This window comes from Astatotilapia calliptera, chromosome 3 (genome assembly GCF_964374335.1).
Source record: "Astatotilapia calliptera chromosome 3, fAstCal68.1, whole genome shotgun sequence".
Classification (NCBI taxonomy): Eukaryota; Metazoa; Chordata; class Actinopteri; order Cichliformes; family Cichlidae; genus Astatotilapia; species Astatotilapia calliptera.
Window position 1 is genome coordinate 5,125,364 of NC_137424.1, and position 22,722 is coordinate 5,148,085.

General features: G+C 43.0%; 1 protein-coding gene across 1 annotated transcript in view; it reads left to right on the forward strand.

Moving 5' to 3' along the window:
- LOC145419314 (uncharacterized) overlaps positions 1 to 22,722 on the forward strand; it is a 42,790-nt gene that overhangs the window by 4,535 nt on the left and 15,533 nt on the right. The window contains exons 3-7 of the mRNA XM_080299655.1: positions 5,041 to 5,288; positions 17,251 to 17,329; positions 19,305 to 19,509; positions 19,661 to 21,458; positions 21,954 to 22,127. Coding sequence (XP_080155781.1) covers positions 5,041 to 5,288; positions 17,251 to 17,329; positions 19,305 to 19,509; positions 19,661 to 21,458; positions 21,954 to 22,127 — 2,504 coding nt within the window. The remainder of the gene's footprint in view (positions 1 to 5,040; positions 5,289 to 17,250; positions 17,330 to 19,304; positions 19,510 to 19,660; positions 21,459 to 21,953; positions 22,128 to 22,722) is intronic.

The following is a 22,722-nucleotide window of genomic DNA, read 5'->3' on the forward strand; positions in this document are numbered from 1 at the left end:
GTCTAAGAATGAAACAGGAAACACTGAGCGAGTTGCCTCCATCTTAAAGCTGTTGATCATGTGATTTAAAGGAAAGCCACACCCAGCTCTTTCCTGGAATTTTACTCGACTGTAGAAAACTGCTCCATTTGCCCCGCCCACCCATGATCTTTAATATCTACCAAAAACAACCTTTTGGTTGTCAGTAACCAGTCGATCGTTTTCGCGATTAAAAAGTGGCTTTTTGCGGCGGCGTTCCCACCGCGAGCAGAACTCCGGCTCAAAAACCGCTGTTTTTGAACACTTTTATTTACTTAAGCACTTTAATGGGCTTACTTTGAAACAAAGTGCGATTGAATGATTATTGTTATGTGTTGCCTTGAATTCGGCTATGCTGTCTGTTAGACAGCTGTTTTCCTTTATTGTTGTTTTTGTATTGTTTGTAGCGAACGCTACTGGAATGTATAGATTAAGCTACGTAGCCAAGATGATTAATAATTTAACTGTTGTACATTGGTTGATGATGATTTGCATTGTTACATAGGCTTGCAGAAAAATATTTGTTTACCAGTAAACTGAATCGAACTTGATGTGCTAATGGACGTTTTTCTGACCTACAGGTCAGGTTTTGTTCCCTCCCTTTGAATTAATCTTCTTCATATTGAAGTGGCGAGCCGGTAGGACCATTCTTTGTTTCCCCTCTTTCCCCCACTTAGCCGTCTTTGGATTACGGACATATTTCCCCATTTGTATGAAGCTGGACTCTAAGGAGGAATACCTTAAAAGTGAACTTTAAAAAGAAGAGGACCAAAAAGGACTTTTGCACAGAAAGATCACAGCATTGATTTATTATTTAATTGTGGGCATTTATGTTGTGTGTTGTGTTAATTATTTTGTTCCATTTCCCCTTTCCTCCATTTATTCAATATATTTTTGGTACAAGATATTGCAGTCTTTGGTCTCATCATTCACACCATCTAGGCTCCATAAAGAACTATTTCTTCTGCGCGTCAGTCAGTAAACTCATCCATTGAAATAAACTAGTCCTTAAATAACTTTGAGTTACACAGTGGCAAATGTAATAGAGAAAGACACAGGGCCACCTGAAATCTGTCGTCCTATCTGATTCAAAACCAACCAATTGAGCATTGCGTGGCACATCCAACATACTGTTTTACTTTAGTCCATGACGCGCTTACCTTCAGGGTCATACGTCACATGAAGACCAAAATAGTTCCAAAGGCCAGATCTGAATGAGGGTGGGGGATAGTGATGGCCCGCTTGAAGCTGACGCTCCGGAGCATGTGTCGAAAAAAACAACACACTGGTTCAGAAGCACTGTGTCGAGGCTTGCTTCGTTTGGCAAAAGTCACGTGACCAGTGACGTCCGAAGCTTCATTACGCACGTAACTGCTTCGGTACCTGATTCAAACGGATATGAGGAAGTGAATCATCCACGGGATTCGTGGAGTGTGTTGATGGTGACAGAGAGCGAAGAGGTGATCATTCCACTGACAGATATGGAGCCAGCGAGGAAGAGAGGACGTTCTGGCGTGTGGGAATATTTTGAGTTGATTTTGCTCAATTTATTTTATCTGCCGAAGTGAAAAACCTGAAATGTCCAAAATCATGTTTTCATAATGTAAATATCATTACAGCATATGACTTCAGGAACACTTCCATGTGAATTAAAGCTAATGAAGACTACAAAAATGTATTTGACACTATACGTACATTACATTGCTACAGTTTAGAAAATCATTTTGTTTATTGTTTTTAGGTGATAGTCTGCAGGACCCAGGAATACCTGCATATCTACCAGCTTGCAGTGTGGTTCCTGCACTCCACAGCCTCTTCTGTTCCATGCAAGTGGATTTTCTCCAGGGCAGGAGAAACTATTTCTAAGAAAAGAAACAGACTCAGCCAGCGCACAGTAACACTAATCCTCTTTTTAGATGTAAATAACAAAAGGGCTACCTTACATAGATCATGTTTTTACTTTGCAAGTTCTTGATTAGGGGTGGGTTTTGATTATCGCTTTTCTGATTACAATCCATGCTAAATTGAATAAAGTGATATTGATTCATTAAAATCCCGTGTCGATTTGTAAATTAACGTTATCATGCCTGAAACGCCAGCATCTCAGGTTAAACCTCACAACATGTCGTCAAACACCATGCAGCTAAAACAGTAACTGGGAGCAGGTTTACGGATTCTGCATACAAACGTGAACACAGACGTGTCAGAATCAGATTTTGATGTGTCGTCGGGTCCGCGCTGTGTTTGCCTCTTTTTTTTTCGCTGGCTTCTGCAGCTGCAGGTTTCATAACTCTCTGTTTACATCTCTAATTAAGTCTCACGTGTGTCAGCTTTCTTTTAATAGATACGAAATTATGGATATATACTGTTAAATGATCAGAATTGTAATATTTCTGACTGAGGCAAAACTTTCCAGATTCCAATCAAATTGAATCGGATCCTGTATCGAATCAAAATGATTCTACAAATCAGTGACGATGCAGCCATACTCAGCTCCCTAAGCATTTTCCCTTTCCAGTTCACAATCAATCCCACCCCTAGGTCAAAAATATGTATAGGACAATTGGTCTAATCTAATATTTTGTATGAACCTGTCCAGCTGTCCAGTGATTAAATGACAAGTAGATGGAGGCAGGACTCCACAGCAGGGGCATACTCCATAATGTGCTGTGCAGTCTCATATGTATATTATATATATTGCTCACTTATTGTATTTACCAACATCAAGGAGTTATGAGCAAAGAAAGGCCACACCATAGTGCATGTTTAAATAGGGAAAGTTTATTGATCAAAATGTATTACGCAGATACGCATTACATTTTTTTCAACCCCCCAATCGAGAAAACAAAACCAATTACATGTTCAAAGCAACGGAACGGTGGCCCAATATCAGAGAGAACTCCACTCTTGAGTGAGCAGTGATGATTGAGCAGTCCGTTTTATTTTGCAGATTCAAGCTGCTCTTCAAAGTTTTCACCACCAGATGTCACCGGAGAGGACTGTGTTGAAAAGCTTCGAGTAATGAACCGTTTTTCAATACAAGCTTCAGTGCTTCGGAAAGCTTCATTTGGCCATCACTAGTGGGGGAGGTTCAGTTTGCCATGTTGCAACGAGCTTAGCTTCTGTCTGCTAGCTTGCGCTGCGCTCAGTGGATCTGTGCTCGACAGTGCAGTCTAGGCGGAGTAGTCGAACACAGATCCACTGAGCGCTCAACACAGACAGCATCTGCAGAAGGAAAGTTGATAAAATAAATTAAAAATTTTGTATTGTTCGATACATATGCGTACCGAACCGAAAGCACTGTATCGAACGGTTCAATATTGATACGAATATCATTGCACCCCTAATATATATACATATATATATGTGTGTGTGTGTGTGTGTGTGTGTGTGTGTGTTTCTGTGGTTCAGCATTATGATGCTGAACCACATCATAATGAATACATGGATAAATTTCCAAAATCCCGGAGCAATGCAAATTAGCCGGTGCGAGGTAAGGAGCTCTGTCATTGGTTAGACAGTCTTAGCTTTGCACCTATACCAAAGGCCATTCAGCCTCTGTGTTTACACTCTGCCTACACAGATGTTGGACATGAGACGACACAGGAAAAGGATTTTTGATGTGAGGTTTTTATTGAGATTTTATTTCTTTTTTTTCTGATTTGAAGTATTTATTAATGGAATAATTATTTATTTTCAAATACTGATTTATAAATATTTTTATTTTCAATTAAATTACTAGATAATAAATTACTTTTGTATTGAATAAATAAAATAACTTAAAAATGAATTTGTAAATTAATATTTTATCGCACAATTCATTGTTTAAGCAAAGAACTTTTTATTTCGATGCGCTGGATCTTCTGGTCCTCTGCACATAAGTGGATTTCCATTTAGACTTTATATAGACAACAACTCAAAGTGCTTTACAACAAGTCACATTCACCCATACGATCATCTAGTGCTGTACTTTAAACACTTTAAACACAAACACGGATACTGTGGGGAGAGGCCACAGAGGCACAGGGAGAAAACTCACACAGAAATCCAACAATTAAAGAGGAACCTTCTCGATGTAACACTACCATCCTGCAAGATGACCTGGTCCTGGGCCATCTTAATAAGCATGCTGTGCACAGTAGTTTCATATTCCTGCCAGAACAAACACCAGACAGTTTGTACACAAGGCTCAGATTCTCGCTTTGCCAGATACAGACAATAGTTTAAGATCCTAATGTCTCTGCACAGCTCTGTATGTACTGAAATATCCAACCTCAGATATTTCCTGCTCACTCTCTGCACCGCCTTAGACAACAAGTAGTTCATGCTATACATAGCATTGACTTTTCATTCCAGCCATGTGCACTCATCAGGGCATCAGTGCTGCCGTAGTAACCACACTAACACTTCCTTGCACCTGTTGAAATGGCCTCAGTCTGATCGTGCCCTGAACAAACTCACCTTTAACATCCCACACACGGACTAAATATGTGCGTGTCAATAACACGTGACAGGAGAACATGCTGGTTGTCTGTCATGGGGCTGAATTAGAAACAGAGCAGGAACTACAGTTTGTCAGATTAAGACTGATCAGGTCCAACATCCGCTCCCAGCACTGATTTACACGTTTGGTGTCACATTGAAGGAAACGCCTACTGGCACAACCTGCATGTGTTAAACTGCTCCTGCGTGTAAACAGCGTGTCACTTACGGCTTTTTGCATCACAAGGACGCGCACTGGCGTCTCAGGGTGACTCAGATGTTTGCTGAATGAGGTGTAGACCGGACTAGGCGGGACTCATTTCACCAAAACACGAGCTTTTCCACCCACCAGTGTTTATCTGTGTGCTTATTTTAAAGAATTATTCCATCGTTATCAAATACGAAGCATTACACGCACGTCGCGCCGTTTCTGCTGAGTCAGACACCAGTGCTCCCGTGTGCTGATTCTCGGGTCCATCTTAAACTGGTGTGTTTGCGAATGAACTTCGGTAAAACGTTACAACGTTACCGGGCGCGCAGAGGGTCTCGGAGGCGTGTCGTACCTGTCGGGTGGTCGCGGGCTCCTCGTTCCCGGTGGGTGAAGGTGTTTCTCCTTCAAGCGATGCTGGGGTGACCGGAGAAGAAGCCATGTCCCCCCGACATCACCTCTCACTAAGCGCCGCTCCTACTGTGACTTTCCTCGGTGTCCTCCAGCGTGCAATACGCTGCCTGGCGCAGTTTGCATGGACGGTGGACCGGTTGCGTCGCTCGTCTCCTGTGCGATCAAAGTGAGTCTTCGGCTGCACAGTGCAGCCACTGTCCCTCCTCCGGCCGGGGGACTAGTCCAGGCGAGGCGGATGACGTTGTCCCGGGTCTCGCTCGCTCTCGCACATGCAGGACTTGGCCCAGTCTGTCTTCTTCTGCCTCACTCTGCGCTCTGCTTTTCACTTCATGTCTTTTTGTTTTGTAAGGTGGCTAACACGATCACTCCTCTTCTGCCTGCAGGACTCTGTGACTGCTCTGTGCTGTGGCAGCACACTCCAGCCTGATAGTTCATTTTACAGCTTTTGGCACTGCGACGCTCTCCTCGGCTCGACAGACACAATCTCACCATGTCGGCACAATATACTGAGTGCAATCCATAACATGATTTTATCTCACTGTAACTTTGAAATCGACCAAATGTTGCGTAAATGACGTGTCACGTGACTTGAGCACACGCACACCCCCTGTCCTCACAGCAGACATTCATCTTAGCCCCCCCCCCCCCCCCCCCCCCCGTGTTTTGAGATCATTGCTGCAACAAAAGGTTGCCACACATATTTCTACATGAAACGTACTGATTCAGTTGGCACATATTTAACTATGGTTGGATGAGACCTGCATTCTGTTTTAATATAATGTTGTTTTGTTTGAGTGGCTGAAATAAAGCTAATAAAATAAATGAATACTAAAATAAAGCTGAATCACATCACAGGAACGACACAGCCCTGTTCCTCCGGGCTGTCAATCTGTGAATCAGCAAACATGTATGATTTATTGTCATTCATTTGCTAAACAAACTTACCTCTGAACTTTGACCCTGACAATTCAATTTTATTTATATAGCGCCAAATCACAACAAAAGTCGCCTCAAGGCGCTTCATAGATACAGAGAAAAACCCAACAATCATATGACCCCCTATGAGCAGCACTTTGGCGACAGTGGGAAGGAAAAACTCCCTTTTAACAGGAAGAAACCTCCGACAGAACCAGGCTCAGGGAGGGGCGGGGCCATCTGCTGTGATTGGTTGGGGTGAGAGAAGAAAAACAGGATAAAGACATGCTGTGGAAGAGAGACAGAGGTTAATAACAGGTATGATTCAATGCAGAGAGGTCTGTTAACACAACAAGGGAGATCCAGGTTTCCCAGCTGACGAGCAGAGGGCAGCGGCTTCCACTCGTTTGAGCAGTTTGTTGCGTGACCTCCTGTCTCTCACTGAACTAAAATGCCTCCAAACAACAGCAAAATAGATGGCACTCACTCCAACGTCTTGCAGCAAAAACATTAAGTGATGGGAAGAACAGGTGATGGATGAGCTGCAGATGTAACCGGTGTGATTCTGCGTTGTGTCTGATAAAAAAGGTAAAAGAAAGAAAGACCTCCCAGTAAATAATTTGCCCACTCCAGCTCCTACGACCAAATACAAACAGTGGGGAAGAGGGTTAGTTCAACCCACCACAGCTCCCAAGCTAGCAAGGAGTATATATTCATGCTAGCATTTATGGCGCCTAAAACACATTTATGATACACACATACGACACACTTATAACATCTAACAAAAACAGGCTTAATAATGACAATAATCGAACTAAAATTGCAACCAGAAACATCCAGGTGGCTAAATATGCATTATATGTGTGTTTTAAAGTGTTGGAAAGAAATGACACCCACCTCTCCCACAGGGGGATTGTAGAAAAGGGGAGAGGCAAAAGGGGTACACTGTATTTATAGGATTGCACCGAAGAAGAAGAAAAGAACGAGGAGGGGCTCTAACTGATAATGAACACAACTACAGGCTTGGAGGTCCTAAAAGTCAGGTATAAAAGGAGCAGTTTGGGGGTTTAGAACACATTATAACAATGTGATTTATGACCCTGTTACACAGAGCCAGCAGAATGAGCTGCTGCCACCACCACAATCAATGGTGACGCCAATTTAGAAAGAGCCCCAGTTGATTCCACTCTTGCCAGATGCTGAATACACATCGTCTAAAAGTGTGTGCCATTGACCAAAGGAGGAGTGGGCTGTTCACACATGCCTGTGTTCTTATGGAGCAGTCTTTGAGGATGGCGAGTCCAGAGCTGGAGGTTTAGATCTAAGAGAGTGATCCAAAGTCAGGAGAGGATTACACCCAACCTTCAGAGATCTTCCTATAAGCCAGAACTGGAAGCAGAGCCACCTTTGGCTATGATATCTTTACTGGACCCAGTAAGTCCAGTCAAGGTCAAAAACGTGGTCAGTCCCCCATTTAGTGCCATAGATCTGAAACATAGTAAACAAAATGCTAGTAAAAAGTTACAAACATGTTCAAGTTACATGTCTACAACTCCACAACAGACATACTTTGCTACTGGTGCCAAACAGTACTGCAGTCTGTAGCTTTCCAGCCATCCTTTGAACGTCTTTGAGTTTAATGTAGCCAAAACTGGATTCAGTAATCAGTGTTTATTTACAGAAGCCGTAGAGTATGGCTGCCACATGTGAACATCAGTGACGGCTCATTTAAACTGTAGGAACGATTAACCCAACATCAGAAAAATACTTCATTTTACATTAATGTGACAAATTAACACTGCTGGGACTTTTCTGGTCCTACACTGTTCATGTCCAAGTCAACACATTGTAAGATTTACACGTGGAAGGTCATCTAAGCTGCTTATGTGGAGATTACCTTTCCTTTAACAACGACCAGTTTCTTCTTTTCAGTTTTCAGTTTTATTTGTCATATGCAAGTTAGCACAGGGTCAACATTGCAATGAAATGTGTTTGACGAGCAGCAGTCACTCGGCAGCTTGATACAGTAGGAGAAAATATAATAAAATAAAATAATAAAGAAAATAGAAAAATAGTAAGGAGCAAATATTAGAGAGACATGGTAAAAGAGAAAAGATGACTAAATATATTTGTATCTATAAATATATGTACACTAGTGATTAAATAAGAAAATCTTGAAGAGAAATATGACGGGAGGGCAGATGGGACATTGCACAGGAATGAGCAGCAGAAAATTTCAGTATTGCACTTTTAAATATAAATATCAATGACAATAAAGTGGAGTGACCAGTGCAGATTAAACAGAGTACTTGTGAAGCTGCAGGTAGCTTCTGAGTGCTGTGTTGTGTGTGTTTAAGTGTTGTGGTTGAGGTGTCGTACGGCTTGGTGGTAGAAACAGTTTTTGAGTCTTGTAGTCCGAGCAGACAGACTCCTGTAACGATGGTAACAAGGAGAACAGCTGATGTGCTGGGTGGCTGTGGTCCTTGATGATGCTGTGTGCTTTATGGAGGCACCGCTGGAGATAAATGTCCTGAATGGCAGGAAGCCTCGTGCCAGTGATGTGCTCTGCTGCCTTCACCCTCTGTAGTGATTTACGGCTGCTGGCAGAGCAGCTTCGTACCAAACTGTGATGCAGCTCGTCAGCAAGCTCTCGACTGCACACCTGTAGAAATTTGAGGTGATGTTGGCGTTCATGCCAAACTTCCTCAGCCTCCTCAGGAAGTAAAGCCGCTGGCGAGCTTTCCTGATTGTTCTCACCTCAAACACATTATTTACCCATCCAGGTGGAACATGTAGCTGTGCTCGGTTTGACAGCTTTCATCCTGGCAGCAGCGTCAGCTGAAGCATACAAGGCACACATAGATGTCACTGAGCTGGAGCTCTGGGAGAGACGTCGCCACTTTCAGGCCTTTAAACAAAGCTGTTGGAGCACAAGTCCCAAAGATTTATAGTTTCTCTTCATGTCTTCATTGTTCCTCCATGGAGAGATGTTCCAAGTAGCCTTGGCTCGAGACAGGCGTCCTGCAGGACTACCTACCAACTGTCCACTGTTTGCAGTCGTGGTAGAGTAATGTTGCCCACCAGTGACTGAAAACCATGGATTGGAGAAGAATGACAGAATTCAGTGACCTTGTGGGGCCATAACAGAGAAATGACAGCAGTGTAGTGGATCAAATAAAGAGTGATGATGTTATATTTGTGACTGTAGCAGGACCAAGGCTCAAAAGGTTGCAGGCGTTGTTAATTGAGCAGAAGATGGACGGCATCAAGCCCTCTCCTCGACAGCTACAGGATCACAGTCTGCAGGTTCAGTTATGCAACGTTTTAGCATCGATGCGTGAAGTTAAGAGCAGACAGGGAGGTTATTTTTTGCACTGGGCTGGAATGACTCAGTTTACCTGTCAAAGGCTATCACGGCTGGGAGAAAACCCTCAGCATTAGTAAAGAAGGACCACGGTGGCCTCTGGGTAGAAACACTGCAGAGTTCATGTGGATACGCTGCTGCATTAGGTCAGATAGAAATATCATAAAGCATCATTAAGTAAAAACGTTTATTAAGAACAAATGTTTAAATATTGTTAACGTGTTTCCCAGAAACATCTGTAGAGACAAAGAGCTTTCTGTTGTTGCTTCGAGGAAACAAGCTCTTCTTTTTAGTTTTGTCCTGGTATTTATTCCAGGACGGACTCATCCACTGAGCAGTGTTTGGGTTTCTTCGTTTTCCTCGTTCTGGATGCAAACTATTACAACTTGGGCTTTATTTCAGTGACAATGGCCTTAAGCTGCAATACAACAGGAAGTTACTCATATATAGTAATTTCCCAGACCATATTAAAAATCCATTAACAGGAAATACAAATGATGGGACAATGCCACAGCATGGACATTAGAACAGTTGGGAAAATTTATCTGGAAAAAGGTGAAAATGAGGCTTCATTGAACTGGAATTACAAAGACCAGGAATGTGAGATCCACCAGCCACGACTGAGGGTTTTTACACGTCATATCCTCAAAGTAGAACTACAGTGATCAAAAGAATCGACTTTAATGTTATTCTTTCTTTATTTATGTCAGATTTAACCCCCCAAAAAGCTTTAATCTTTAACTAGTCTTTGGACGTAGCTACAGTACGGTCAGGTTGACAGTTTATGGGTAACATGTGGCCACCAGGCACTGCGACACACTTCCATGTTATATTACCTTGGCGTCCCGTAGGAATACAGGAGAATCATGTGAGGAATCTAAGAGTTGTTTCTTAATTCAATTCAGTTTTATTTACACAGCACCAAATCACAACAGCAGTCGTCTCAAGGTGCTTTATACTGTAAGGTAGCTCGTACAATAATACATACAGAGAAAAACCCAACAATATGACCCCCTATGAGCAGCACTTTGGTGACAGTGGGAAGAAAAAACTCCCTTTTAACAGGAAGAAACCTCCAGCAGAACCAGGCTCAGGGAGGGGCGGGGCCATCTGCTGTGATTGGTTGGGGTGAGAGAAGGAAGACAGGATAAAGACATGCTGTGGAAGAGAGACAGATGAACCGCTGAGTGTTGTCCCGTCGAGGTGGCTCTTCTATGTTGTGCATTTATGGCACCAAACCACAAATGCAAAGGAAGAAAGGGTCGAGGCACAGCACCCAGCTGCCTGACAATATTCAGGCAACGTCCAAAGCCCCACAAAGGACCTACCCACACCCCACTGGCCCCGCCCAGATCAAGGAGCTGTCACAGCAGACAAAAATGTGAAGTCCGCACATAGTCGCCATGGCACCCACCAACCCACTACACCATCCCCCATGGAGCTACCAGGAGAGGCATACTGGCCCACTGAGGATCACAGAGGAGCAGACCCAGGGGGGCTGACAGCACAGCCCCCACCCACCAGTCGTGCAGCTTATTTTATCTTGTCAGCGTGAGCCCCACCTAAAGGGGACAGAGGGATTAGTGAGTTGCATTAGTGGGGCAGGAGAGAGTGAAGCAGGGGAGCCAATGTCACTGCGATACGACTCCTCAACACCATCCAGCCTGCCCCACCACTCATAATGAGTCCTGCTGTGCTCTGTAGCAATGATGCATTTTATGTGTGTGTGCCAGGTTAGTGCTGTGGATTCAAAGGAGCACAGTTCCACTAAACAGGAGATCAGGATAAACCCCAGTAACCAACCCTGCCCCCGCCATCACATATTCTCAATCCCAACAGAGGCCAGCCCCACAATGACATGCCACACGTGATACACAGCCAACATTACTGTTATAATTACATGTTTCCTTTATTACTTTCCTTTCAACCTCTTTATTTTGCACCTTAAACTTTCTTTGGTTGCTACAAGCCACAAAGTCCTTTATGGTTTGTCCCTGTTGTGTGGAGGGCTGTTTTTAAGAGCTCAAAAATGGGTGTATCAGAGTCAAACAGGCAGCACAGTGGAAAAGTGGTTGGCACTGTTTCCTGACAGCAAGAAGGTTCTGGGTTCAAATCCAACATCTAAGCTGTTTGCATGCTCTCCCCATGTCTGGGTCCTCTCTGGGTTCTCTGGCTCCCACAGTCCAAAGACGAGCAGTTAGTGGGGTTAGGTTGATTGGTGTATGTGCCCATGAGTATGAGTGTACACGGGTGTTTCTCTGTGTTAGTGACAGTCTGACAGAAGGCTGCATCCCTCAGCCTCATGTGGGCTGTGTAGCCCCTTTACCACTGCAGTGAGAGCTCAGACCTGTTTCTGGTGGGTGGTGGACTCCTCCAGGGCTTCCCCTGATTCCCCTTCTGCCACAGAAGACTGTGGCCTCAGAAACTCATATCTGCTTTTTGCAAATGAAGCGAACCTGTTGGCTTCATCAGCAGGGGCGGATCTAGAAGGGTGGCATGGGGTGGCAAGTGCCACCCTAAAATGATCCCTTGCCACCCCAAGTGCCACCCCAGTTTTGCATATGACAGTGTTGTTTATTAAAATAAGTTTAACAGTTTGAGCGTAGTTACAGGCAGCAGTGAATATAAATGCTAGAACTGGATATATTCCATAGTGTCCCCCCCCTCCACATTAACAAATGGTTCAGCCCATAGCAGGACGGCTTTCTTGTTGTTTTCAGTAGCAAGTGATGCTTATGATTGTGCCAGAGCACATTTTGAACAACACCATGGGAATTTCTGATTTTACACAGGTGGGTGGATGTTACACTGTGGAAATGAAGGAAGGTGAGTGCTATTTTAAATGGTTGTAGAAAATGAAAAAACAGCAGGTGTATTGGCTGCATTTTTAGATAAATAGTTGTATCTGTTTACAAAATGTACAATTTATATTTGCATTTCAAGTTATAAACATTTACCCAACACGTCTGTGGTTTTTTTACAGTAAAAAATACTGCTAGGATTTTAGGTTCTTTGTGTGATTTCAGATCAGTAATAGTTACATTAATAGTAATAGTAATACTAATGCAGTATGTCAGTGAAAAAACAACTAAATTCAGTTGAGCTGAAAAGATACCAAACAAAGCAAGAGGAGGAAAAAATAAAATGAAACAATCTGAGGGTGAAATACAAACGTAAACTCAAAGGAGTCACAAATGTCCGGTTGTGTTTCAGACCTCAGAGGGTGAATCCAACAAATCATGAAAAATGAGGTTTACATGTTTGTTCATGACAGTGCAGATTTCTGACATTTTGTGTCATTTAAGCTGCAACAATGTGACTGTTTTCTAACAAAAACAGTGAAACTTAAGTTAGACTTGTGTTTGTAAATGAAGCGCCCCATGTTGTGTAGCTTTCTGGAGTTTATACTTATTGGGCTACATATGTATTTAATATACAGGCTGTACAGTACATAACATCAAAACTCACATGTTTCATGTAACTAAAGTGTGTAATCATGTGGGTACAGACAATAATTAAGTTATAGACTATATTTATATGAAAAACGTGCATACTTACTGCATTTGAATCATTTTAACCACATGTAACCACCTGCATATGTGTTTGGGGGGAAAAGGCTTTGATTTTGCCACCCTAAGAAAATTTCTCTAGAGCCGCCCCTGACCATTTCACAGGATTTGCATTTAAAGATGCAACAAGACTAAAATGGTTAGGGTCAGGAGGTCAAAGGTCAGAGCTCCTGTGGGTCTGAGGGCGGCCTCACGCTGGAGAAGGATGAAGGAGTCTGACCTGAGCCAGTGTTTGACATGAACACATCAGCACTGCTGTCAGTGAGCCTAACGACAGCCGTTAGCATCATTTCAGTGTTTCAGTCATAAAAACACTTCCTGTCACTGTGGTGGTTACAGTGACATCATGCAGTTTGTGCTTTGACCTCCAGAGGGCGACAAATCAGCACAGACAGAGAGCTCCATTCAAACTTTGCTGCCATCAGGAATAATTCTTCAAATATAATCATCAGTGTTTGAGCAGTTATGATATCAGGGACAATCTAGACATGTGTGACAATACTGAACATGTCACATGACACACCTCAAACATCATGTGATCCACTCTCAGTCTGCACTTTCATTCATGACTTCAACAGGTTGAAATGAGCTTTGAAGAAACATCAGTGAAATAAATCTTTCATGGATTCATGTGAGCAGCAGATGAACTTTGTACCAACAACATCTTCAATAACAGAGTCTGAATGAAGCTCAGGTGTTGATGCTGCTCACTGATTGGACGCTTGGTTTCAGCTCTGCTCTCAGTCTTTACTGCACAGGTGAAGGTAGAAAGTGTGACTGGATCTATAGACTGGAAACAGAGAAACATGCTGAACATTTGAAGCTTTGCAGCAGAAATGTTCATGTTACAAATACAGCAGAGCTGATCTGGGATCAGTGTGTTCACACCTGCAGCTACAACAAGGTTTCATGTCTCCACACGTCAGCATGTGAACTTTACTCTGACTCAGTCTGAGCAGTCAGATGGCATATTTTTAAAGTTAACACATCAGCACACACAGAGCTGAGCCCCTCCCACCTGTGCTGAGTTTCAGGTGGAGCCCCGCCTCCTTCCAGGAAGCAGCTCACCTGTGTGTCCGTGTTTAGTGTCCAGGTGTGGAGTGGAGCTTGTTGTTGGTGTGTGAAGAAACTGTAAGTTTGCTTTGTTTCCTCCTTTAACAGTTTGTCTTTAGGAACTTTACTGTTTGTTCAGCTCGTGTTTGATTTCTTCACACAACAAACTGTGTGTGTTTGTATTTCCGGTCTCTCCATTAAAGTCAGTGTGTAATGTTTCCTGGCTAACATCAGCTGTGTGCAGCTTAGTTCAGCACAAATCTGCCGCTCCATAGTTCACGGTAACGGACTCACAGCTGGACCAACGAGGCCGAGTGTGTCCGCCACTCTGAGCTACGTTCGTGTTTGTGTACTTGTAGTTTGTACTTTGAGTTCACTCAGAGCCCACAGAGGACGCAGCGTACGTGATGACGTCACAGCCCTTTACCTCCTTTACTGTCACTGTGATTAATATTTACACACGAGACACCTGCAGAGCTCTGACGCTGAGCTAGCACACAGCATGCTAACACTAAGCTAAAGCTAGGCTAGCCAAGAACCCAGAGTGAGGTTAAAGCTGAGTAAACACTGACCCCAGACCAGCACCGTGATAAAGTGAGCTGCTGCTGCTGAACTTGAACAGGTAACAAAGTGATGAGCAGTCAGGCTGCAGGTTTCTACCTGTTCATGTTTCTACAGTAGAATCACTTTGAAGTGTCTTTGTGCTGTTTCATCTTTGATTTGTGTTCATAAACACTCAGAGAAACATCACGTGACCTCATCAGGATCTGTGTTGGTGTGTGGGGCTGTACCTCAGCTTTATGTTGTTACATGCTCATTTGTTCATTTTAACATCAAAGTAATGTTATGAGGAGTAATGAAGTAACGTACTCCATTACTTTTAATCAAAGTGTTCTGTGTAATATGTGTAATAATGACTGTTTTGAGTAATGACCAACACTGATCACAACAAAGAGGAAATGCCTCCAACATGCACAAACATTTGAGCCACAACATGCAGTTAATGTGCACAAATGTCTTTGATATGCTGCTCAGTGATGGTGGTGACTGTCAGAGCAGAGCTACTGAGAATCAATAAGTAATATCAATGATGGGATCAGAATCACTAAATTCTTCTCATCCCTGTCAGTATCATACATGTGCTGTATAATGTGATAAATGTAGAGGTGCTGGCTGTTCTCTCACTCTGCTGTTTAGCTGTAAAGGACGCCTCCCTGCCTTTGTCTCATTCATGACCTTTAATAGTCTCTTCTAACATGCAGAGATCTGTATGATCTGTTTCATAGAGTCTAACCAGCCTGTACAGGTAACAACAACAGTCACTGCATCACTGACACACAAACGTCATCTCTGTCAATAACAACATTCATACATGGAATAAAAACACATCAGTGGATCATTGCTGGAGCTGATGTTTGTGCTCCTGGTGCAAAGGCTCTCAGTTTCCTCCTTGAAATAACATCAGTGGTGGGTCAGCGACATGCTTTCTTTCCCTCTCAGGTTTAAATATCTGGGACTCTCCACCGTTTGGTTTTAGAGCTGAAGAAGCTTCTCAGATGAAACGTCTTCCAGAAACTTAAAGACGTCTCTTTTCTCTCCAAGCTCCTTAGATCACATGACCTGGATGACTGAACCTACAGACATATTGACCTGGTTTCATGGTCACATGACAGGTCAGAGGTCAGCGACTGTAACTCAGTTCCTCCTGTTAATGTGAACTCACTGAGTGTTTGTGGTTTACCTCTCAGACTGACTGAAGACGATGATGGAGGAAGAGGAGGACAGAGCAGAGTCTGCAGGGTCCAGCTGTCCGTCTGTGAGGAGTGACGGGTCCAAAGGTCATAATCCAGACTTCAGTGGTGAACCTGGAGCAACGAGGTCAGAGAGCTGAACTCACTGAGCAACAGAAATAATTCTGCACTGACATTATAATCAGTGTTGACTCTGGTTGATTGTCTGACTGTGTTTGTGAGCTGAGAGGAAATGAAAATGAGTTTGTAACAAAAATCAGTTTTGTCCAGTTTTCCTGTAAAAAGCTGAACTCTAATCTAAGAGGATGTTACTGACAGGAAACAGCTGCATTATCTGCAGTCTGTGTGATCACAGCTGCTTCAATCATGTTTGTGTCTGCAGAGGTCAGAGGTCACAGTCTGCAGGGTCCAGCTGTCCGTCTGTGAGGAGTGACGGGTCCAAAGGTCGAAATCCAGACTTCAGTGGTGAACCTGGAGCAACGAGGTCAGAGAGCTGTGATGACTCCTTTACATGTTTGTGTTTCCTGGATAAATATGACCTGAAACATCCTCAGATTGTTACAAAGATTCATTAAAAAGAAAACAATGAAAGAGAAAAGATCCAAATGTTCGACTTGGTCATTTGCTGTTTGAGGACAGTGATGCTCATATCTGTGGGGAAAGTGTGACCTGAGTGGGTTCATGTTTGTCTTTAAAGAACAGAGCTGCTCTGATTCTCTTTGTGTCTGATCTGTTAAACAGTCTGAGAGGTCACACAGAGACCCAGCAGCTAAAGCCTGGATCATACTGGCTGCTGTTACTCCATCAGGACAACACTGAACCACAGTGGTGTGGATGTAGTGGATAAATCCCACCATACTGATGCTCAGAGTTAACCACAGGGAACAAAACCAGATGTTACCTTCAGATTGTGACCTTTGGAGTGGACGATGCAGATTTCAATAGAGAATAAATGTTGTTGTTTTTCAGCTGTGAAGAAAGAATCTAATTTTCTGAACTTAAGAATTTATGATGCTGGAAACAACATGGAGACTATAACACAACATTTCCACTGTGTTCATAGAATGAATGTAAAACTGTCAGACATTCATTAAATATGCAAAATGTCTACAGAAGCATCAGAGGGTCAGACGTGAAGCACTCAGTGATTTTGATCAAATGACTCATCAGTTATTGATCTGTACTACACTGATCTACCACGTTAGTAAAGCTGGTGTTCTGGTGGTGGAGGGAGACTCGGATCATGTTCTGGTTTTGGAGCAGTGATCTGCTGATGGTTCAGTTTGATGAGCTTCTTCAAAATCATCCCTGACATCACCACTGAAAGGACGTCCATGAAAACAGACTGAAAATTACTGATATGTTCACAATCTGAGAGTTTAAAACTTGACAGACTTGATTCAGATGAAGTTATTTGAGCAGAAACTCCTGGATCTTTATCCTGTGTTGATCTAATCCTTCATGGTTCCTCCACAGAGTGGACCAGCAGAGCTCAGAGGTTCCCAGTGGTCAGTCTGCCCAGCAGCATCAAACACAGCTGGACTCCATATTTATGGTCTGTACATGTACAACAACTACTTTATTATTAATAATAATGCATTTATTTATAGGTCCCTTTCAGAACACCAAGGACTCTGTGGACTAAACGACCAAAAGAAACAAACTTTGAAATCAGACGGTGCAAATGTGATCACAGGGAAACGTTTTAAACATCGAGGCTTTAAACAAAAACCAAAGTGAAACAGTTTGTAGTCGAGATCAGTGGGAATGAAGCTGAATAACTGTTTCTTCAATAACTTTGAGCTCTTAAAAAACAAAAACTAGCTGAAAGTCTGGCTGCTCTTATGAAAAGTACAGAGAAATTATGGGTCGCTCAACACTTGTGCACAATATAAGAGTTTAAATAAATCTAAAGAATAACTCAAAGTCCTACAATCATACTGATAAAGTCATCTACAGCTAACTATCCAAGTGGATTTGTTTAAGACAGCGCCATCTGCTGGTGGCCCTCTGCAGGTGCATGAAAGGGGCGTGTTTATAGTGAAAGTAGTAGAGAAAGTAAACCCCACGGGAAGGAGGAGGACTCTCAGCAGCTTCCAGCTCATATTCAGACATTTGACTTCTCACTGAAAGCAGCAAGTTTGAGTGTCTGTACCTTAGTTAGAAGAGATAACATGTCAGTAGTAATTAGAGTTGATTGAGCAATGCTGTCCTTGTAATGTAGTTTATTATTTTTATGGACAAGTCCAGTTTTTCTGTAGAGCCTCTCAAGTTGGTGACAGCAGCAGTGGAAGTTCACGTGTAAACCAGAGCAGCAAATCAGGTCCAAATGTGTTGTTCACAGTGAGTGGGATCATCATTGGCTGCTATGTTAACCTCCTGCAGCAGGATGTGTTTGGTCAGAGAATGGATAGATCACTAAGTCATTGTTGAGTTTAGGGAGACAGTAGACAGTTGGAGGAGGTTCAGCCAGTTGACACACAGTAGATAAAATAACTGAAGGCAGGAGCAGACACCTGTATGACTTTCCACCTCTCACATAGATTATTGTCCCTGGGCAGCGCCACAGGGCTGGTAGATGTAAACAAAGCTGGAGGAGAGGATTTATTCATCTGAGAAAAGTCACAGAGTTGTGTCTTGATGCTCAATCATCCAGGTACGTAAATCCCAAAAAGCTTGATTCTGTTCATCTGGATGTTTTCAGTGGGAGAAACGTTTCATCATCATCAGGTGACTTCTTCAGTCTCAGCTGACTGCAGGTTTCAATCTTATAAACAGGACATTTGTATGACTGAAACCAGCCCACTGAAGGAACAATGGGCTGGGAGGTCAGTTCATTGATCATTGGTACGCATATTGTCAGGACCATTGATCAATGGTTGTTGATCAATGGTCATGAGTCCAGTTCACAGAGAGCTGGGGAATGGCTGCAATCACAGCATTGTAAGATGGTGACAAATGTACCCTTAGGCCCCTCCTCCATTCAGAGATGGTCTTTTCACATAAATGGCCTCCTTGACTCCGCCCTCAAACCAGCGTTCACATTTACTCAGGACCTTCTTGATGTGAAGTTCTTCTGCTTCGCTGGCTGCTGTGTCTGTGGGGATGGTGTTTGTTCTGTGTTGTAGTGTCCTGATGACGCCCAGTTTGTGCCCCAGTGGATGATGAGAGTCAAACCTTAAATACTGATCTGTATGCGTAAACAGAGTGAACCTTTAAGACCAGTTGTCTGTACGATCAACTCAGTCACCTGAAACATCTCCAAGTTTCTGGCTTTGATCATCAACCTGTTGGTAGTTCAGCTCTGAACACCAGTGAAATGTTTCTCCCACTGAAATCGCTGCATTCATATGAACAGAATCAACGTTTTGGGATCATGGAGTTGTGGACAAAGTCTCAGTTAATCAGATAAAGTCAAACCTATAATTGGTAAAGAGTTCGTGGATGATATGCCCCTTGATCGTAAAGAAGTGGATGTTGTGTGGACTAAAGTTCAGAGTGGTGGGTCATTCATAAATATTCTGTTCCAGCTGCTGGAGGACAACATCATCACTTTTGTGAAGAACGAGCTGAAGAAGATCCAGAAGGCTCTGAATCCAAATAAGCCCCAGTGCTTGGGGTTTCAGAGGGAGGATGATGAGCAGAGGAGAAACAGCAGAGAGGCATTTGTGAAGATCACAGTGGACTTCCTGAGGAGAATGAAGCAGGAGGAGCTGGCTGACCGTCTGCAGAGACGTAAGAGGATTTATCTAAAGATTTAAGCTGCTGGATAAATGAGAGACTTGTGACACCAGTGTGTTCAGTCATTTCTCAGTGGGTCAGAAATTGTCATCAGCATTTTGTAAAATATGATTGTTAAAGTTGTATTTTTATTATTATTATTCAGAACTTCCAGCTGCTGTTTGTCATCGTAAACTTAAGTCTAAGCTGAAGAAGAAGTTCCAGTGTGTGTTTGAGGGCATCGCTAAAGCAGGAAGCCCAACCCTCCTGAATCAGATCTACACAGAGCTCTACATCACAGAGGGAGGGACTGCAGAGGTCAATGATGAACATGAGGTCAGACAGATTGAAACAGCATCCAGGAAACCAGACAGACCAGAAACAACCATCAGACAAGAAGACATCTTTAAAGCCTCACCTGGAAGAGATGAACCAATCAGAACAGTGCTGACAAAGGGAGTGGCTGGCATTGGGAAAACAGTCTTAACACAGAAACACACCCTGGACTGGGCTGAAGACAAAGCCAACCAGGACATCCAGTTCATATTTCCATTCACTTTCAGAGAGCTGAATGTGCTGAAAGAGGAAAAGTTCAGCTTGGTGGGACTTGTTCATCACTTCTTTACTGAAACCAAAGAAGCAGGAATCTGCAGCTTTGAAGACTTCCAGGTTGTGTTCATCTTTGATGGTCTGGATGAGTGTCGACTTCCTCTGGACTTCCACAAAACTACAATCCTAACTGACCCTAGAAAGTCCACCTCAGTGGATGTGCTGCTGATAAACCTCATCAGGGGGAAACTGCTTCCCTCTGCTCGCCTCTGGATAACCACACGACCTGCAGCAGCCAATCAGATCCCTCCTGACTGTGTTGACATGGTGACAGAGGTCAGAGGGTTCACTGACCCACAGAAGGAGGAGTACTTCAGGAAGAGATTCAGAGATGAGGAGCAGGCCAGCAGGATCATCTCCCACATCAAGACATCACGAAGCCTCCACATCATGTGCCACATCCCAGTCTTCTGCTGGATCACTGCTACAGTTCTGGAGGATGTGCTGGAAACCAGAGAGGGAGGACAGCTGCCCAAGACCCTGACTGAGATGTACATCCACTTCCTGGTGGTTCAGGCCAAAGTGAAGAAGGTCAAGTTTGATGGAGGAGCTGAGACAGATCCACACTGGAGTCCAGAGAGCAGGAAGATGATGGAGTCTCTGGGGAAACTGGCTTTTGATCAGCTGCAGAAAGGAAACCTGATCTTCTATGAATCAGACCTGACAGAGTGTGGCATCGATATCAGAGCAGCCTCAGTGTACTCAGGAGTGTTCACACAGATCTTTAAAGAGGAGAGAGGACTGTACCAGGACAAGGTGTTCTGCTTCATCCATCTGAGTGTTCAGGAGTTTCTGGCTGCTCTTCATGTCCATCTGACCTTCAGCAACTCTGGACTCAATCTGCTGGAACAACAACAAACAACCTCCCAGAAGTCTGAAACAGGAGAATCTGCAGAGAAACACTTCTACCAGAGTGCTGTGGACAAGGCCTTGCAGAGTCCAAATGGACACCTGGACTTGTTCCTCCGCTTCCTCCTGGGTCTTTCACTGCAGACCAATCAGACTCTCCTACGAGGTCTGCTGACACAGACAGGAAGTAACTCACAGACCAATAAGAAAACAGTCCAGTACATCAAGAAGAAGCTCAGTAAGAATCTGTCTGCAGAGAAAAGCATCAATCTGATCCACTGTCTGAATGAACTGAATGATTGTTCTCTAGTGGAGGAGATCCAACAGTCCCTGAGATCAGGACGTCTCTCCACAGATAAACTGTCTCCTGCTCAGTGGTCAGCTCTGGTCTTCATCTTACTGTCATCAGAAGAAGATCTGGATGTGTTTGACCTGAAGAAATACTCTGCTTCAGAGGAGGCTCTTCTGAGGCTGCTGCCAGTGGTCAAAGCCTCCAACAAAGCTCTGTAAGTACATTTGTATTCATATGCTTGTTGACAAAAAGCAGGTGTGATCAACTAAATCCACTAACAAAATAACCCCCAAAACCACAGTTATGAGTGCTGGTGTCTGAAAAGTGTATACAACTGTTAAGTGATAATCAGTACTCACTTTGTTCAATACTGAATACCTGTCGGCATTTCTGAAATTTTTCTGGGTGTAACTGTCATCAAAGTTACACCCAGACCTGGCCTTGAGTTGTTATCTGAGTTTTAATCATGAACTCTTCTTAAACGATGACAAAATAAAGAAATTTGGCACGTTTTGTTGATACCAAAAGCCTATTGAACTATCCACTGTTCTTTTACTGCTCTGTTCTCTGTTCTCTCTCTGATTGTTTCCACATGTTGCTCGTTACTTTCTTGACAAAAAGAGAATGGAATATTGCTAAATGTTATGTAATCTCATTACACTTGTTCAAAAGTAAGTTTTTTTTAAATTGTTTTTCTGTTATTTTTCAGACTGAGTCTCTGTAACCTGTCAGAGAGAAGTTGTGAAGCTCTGTCCTCAGGTCTCAGCTCTCAGTCCTCTAATCTGAGAGAGCTTGACCTAAGTAACAATAACCTGCAGGATTTAGGCGTGAAGTTTCTGTCTGAAGGACTGAAGAGTCCACACTGCAAACTGGAAACTCTCAGGTGAGATCAAGCATTTTGTAATCAACTGGCAGAATTAGCAAATTAATAATAAGGTAATCCTTTAATAAGAGGAGATATGGGGGTGTTCTGATGTGCAAAGTACTCTTATGTTGAAAGATTCTAAAACAAGAAGTAGTTCCTGGGAACTGCTTTCTGTTTTATTGCTGTCTAAGTAGAAACTTGCTGATGAAATTACTGATGAGTTTGCAGAGTTGAATCCACAGAACACAACACAAATATTCTTACACCCGACAATATGTACATAGTCATGGTGTTGGGTGCTGAAGATCATAATTAGAAATTTAATTATAAATTTCTTTAAATGCACATTCAGGTCTGTGACACTCATTCAGACCGTGAGCACTGGCTCTGTGCTACATACAGACATTTCTGCATCCTTGCCATTCAAAGGCACTTTGTTATATACAGTTTATATATGTAGTATTCAAAACTGAACTGTAAGCTTGGTGTTTTTAAAGGAAGCAATTTTAATTCAGTGTTTTCATTAGTCTTAATTTTATACATTTACTACCACTAAGAAGAGAACGGACATGACCTTAAGGCCTGGACAAGTTTGAAACCTTTTGTCCTTCAC